Source organism: Puntigrus tetrazona, chromosome 3 (genome assembly GCF_018831695.1).
Source record: "Puntigrus tetrazona isolate hp1 chromosome 3, ASM1883169v1, whole genome shotgun sequence".
In the NCBI taxonomy this organism is placed as follows: domain Eukaryota; kingdom Metazoa; phylum Chordata; class Actinopteri; order Cypriniformes; family Cyprinidae; genus Puntigrus; species Puntigrus tetrazona.
The window spans coordinates 8,980,003-8,982,342 of NC_056701.1; the positions used below are offsets into that span (position 1 = coordinate 8,980,003).

The 2,340-nt window shown below is 37.4% G+C and overlaps 1 protein-coding gene across 1 annotated transcript in view; it reads left to right on the plus strand.

Moving 5' to 3' along the window:
* Positions 1–588: 588 nt before the first annotated feature.
* The window catches only part of LOC122341292 (progranulin-like), an 8,220-nt gene continuing 6,468 nt past the window's right edge, over positions 589–2,340 (plus strand). The window contains exons 1-3 of the mRNA XM_043234662.1: positions 589–669; positions 933–1,015; positions 2,117–2,254. Of these exons, the coding sequence (XP_043090597.1) occupies positions 2,117–2,254 (138 nt within the window). The 5' untranslated portion in view covers positions 589–669; positions 933–1,015. The remainder of the gene's footprint in view (positions 670–932; positions 1,016–2,116; positions 2,255–2,340) is intronic.

The window sequence follows — 2,340 nt, forward strand, 5'->3', positions numbered from 1 at the left end:
GAGAGAGAGAGCAGTTTCGCTTTCGTTTCAGGCAGCCTCTTAATCATTGAAATACATAAGCTACATATTTACAAGCTCTGTTCACCAGAGGGTGGTGTTGCTCATTAAAAGACGGTCTTTAACATATGTAGGCTATATACAGCAACATCGGTAGCCTATTATACGTCATTAATAATCATACATTTGACATAATCATGCAGTGATAGGGGCACCAAATTATGTGATTCTGTACCCGATTAGATCCGAGTTGCACACTGTGGAAAATAAATGTTCCGCCTTACGTTCAGGCTGGTGTCGCCATGCATTAAACGCTATTTTCATCCTAAGTAATATTTACATCAGAATGATATTTTTTCAGATACTTTACATTAGTAGTTCATGCAAAGTGACTTACAGAGGCGAACAATAAAAAGTAGTTGCTCTAGAGCTGTTCGAGCACCACGCAGCTTTATTTTATTCTTTATTATTTTATTTTTTTTTTGTTTAAACTCTTCATGTGCTCGTCTTAATGTACATTTACAGGGAATCAAACATGGATAACAAAGTTACCGATAGAGCCTACATTATCCAAAGACTGCCCTCTAATATAGGCGGAGCTTGACAGAACTCATTTAATGGGCAAACGTTTATTAATTCAAGCACAGTGTGGAAACGTTGCGAGGGGACAAGGTAGGTCTTGGATTTCCGCCGTACGTCTATTTGCGCTTTTTCAAACAGTGGTAAACGTTTTGCGCAAAAGTGCTTTGCTCGTGATTATTACATAGAATTGGACGTCACTCGTTGCTATAGCAGATTTTTTTCCTACAAAGGACTGACACACTTTCGCGTAGCATATTGGTGTGGTAAACTGCAAAAGAGAATCGAATGCAATGTTGAATTTAATTAGCCTATAATTATAATTCTTTTTCTAAAACGTTTATGTCTGCTCACAGATCGGTAACTTGGAACTCACGGATCCACGGACTGGTCATTCACCTTCAGCCGTTTACAAATCCACCTGTTCATTCAATTAAATGTAAGTTGAATTGAAGTGCATCCTCTCTCTTTCTTTCGGGTCAGAAGAGATTTTTGGAATTCTTGGAATTATTGGTCATTTAAACATTATGATCAGAGAATGCTGAAATTAATCAGTGACTAGAAACCAAATCCACATTCACAGTTTCCCCTTTTTGCTGCAATAGAAGCCTAGGTGCTAAAATCAGTCACAATGTGGGCTGGTATTCGGGGGATTCCCCCTGTCAATAAAAGGAAATAAAACTACAGCGTTCATTTACTGGTGTCCTGGTTTGCCTTCAGTCAGGAATAAGAAAATAAGACACTCGCAAGCTGTGCAACATTTATTTTGCTAAATTTGAACTTCTTTTTTTTTCTGAGACATTCATATTCCTGAGTTTCAGTTATTCTTTCTAAGGTCAGCATAGTTTCTCTGGTGAACCTTTGCTTCAGTATGAAAGAAGAAGTGATACGGGAATTAAAATGATGCACTTCCACTGTTATAGCTCAAAAAATAGACAGTGAAGCACATGTTTTATTGTGACCCAGAATCCGAGATGGAAAGTTCTGATGAGGTACTATGAAAGTATCATGAACTATTGAAGTGTATCAATGTTCTCTAAAACACATCAAATATTTTTCATATTTCAAATCTGTTGTTTTTAAAGTGGCATTATGATGTTGCTAAAACTGTATTTGGTGTAACGCAATGCGTTTTTGTGGTTTAAGTCTCGTTCTAAAAAAAAGTGTGCTCTGATTGACCAGCTATCCAGTGAGTTATGATTGGCCGAATACCTCAAGCATTCGGTGGAAATGTTACGTACCTTATTATAATGTAATGCTGCTATTACACCAAAACAATGAAACACATTAAAAACGAGTCATTTGTTACACCCATTGGAGACATAATTACTGATTATCATGATTTAATACCGTCGTTTTACGCATCTACCTGCATCACGCCTCATAAATATAACAATGTCTGCATTCGTTTTAAGACTTTAGTCTTTGAAACTTTACTTCTTTATGCACCAAGAGCTTGTAACACTCTAAAAACAATGGAAATTTCTAAACTGCGTCATGTGACCCCTTAAATGTGTTAACTCTCTCCCTTTCCATCCAGATGTTGAAAGTGACATTAGGCCTCGCTCTGGTGACTCTGGTTGCTTGCTCGCAGTGCCCCAACAATGAAGTGTGTGAGGCAGGCCAGACATGCTGCCAGGATCCCACCGGAGAATTCAGCTGCTGCCCTTTCCATAACGTGAGACACCTAACTAGTGACTTACACATAAAGACTGTTTAAGTAAGGAATAATTAATTATTAGAAATAATTATTATAATTATTAT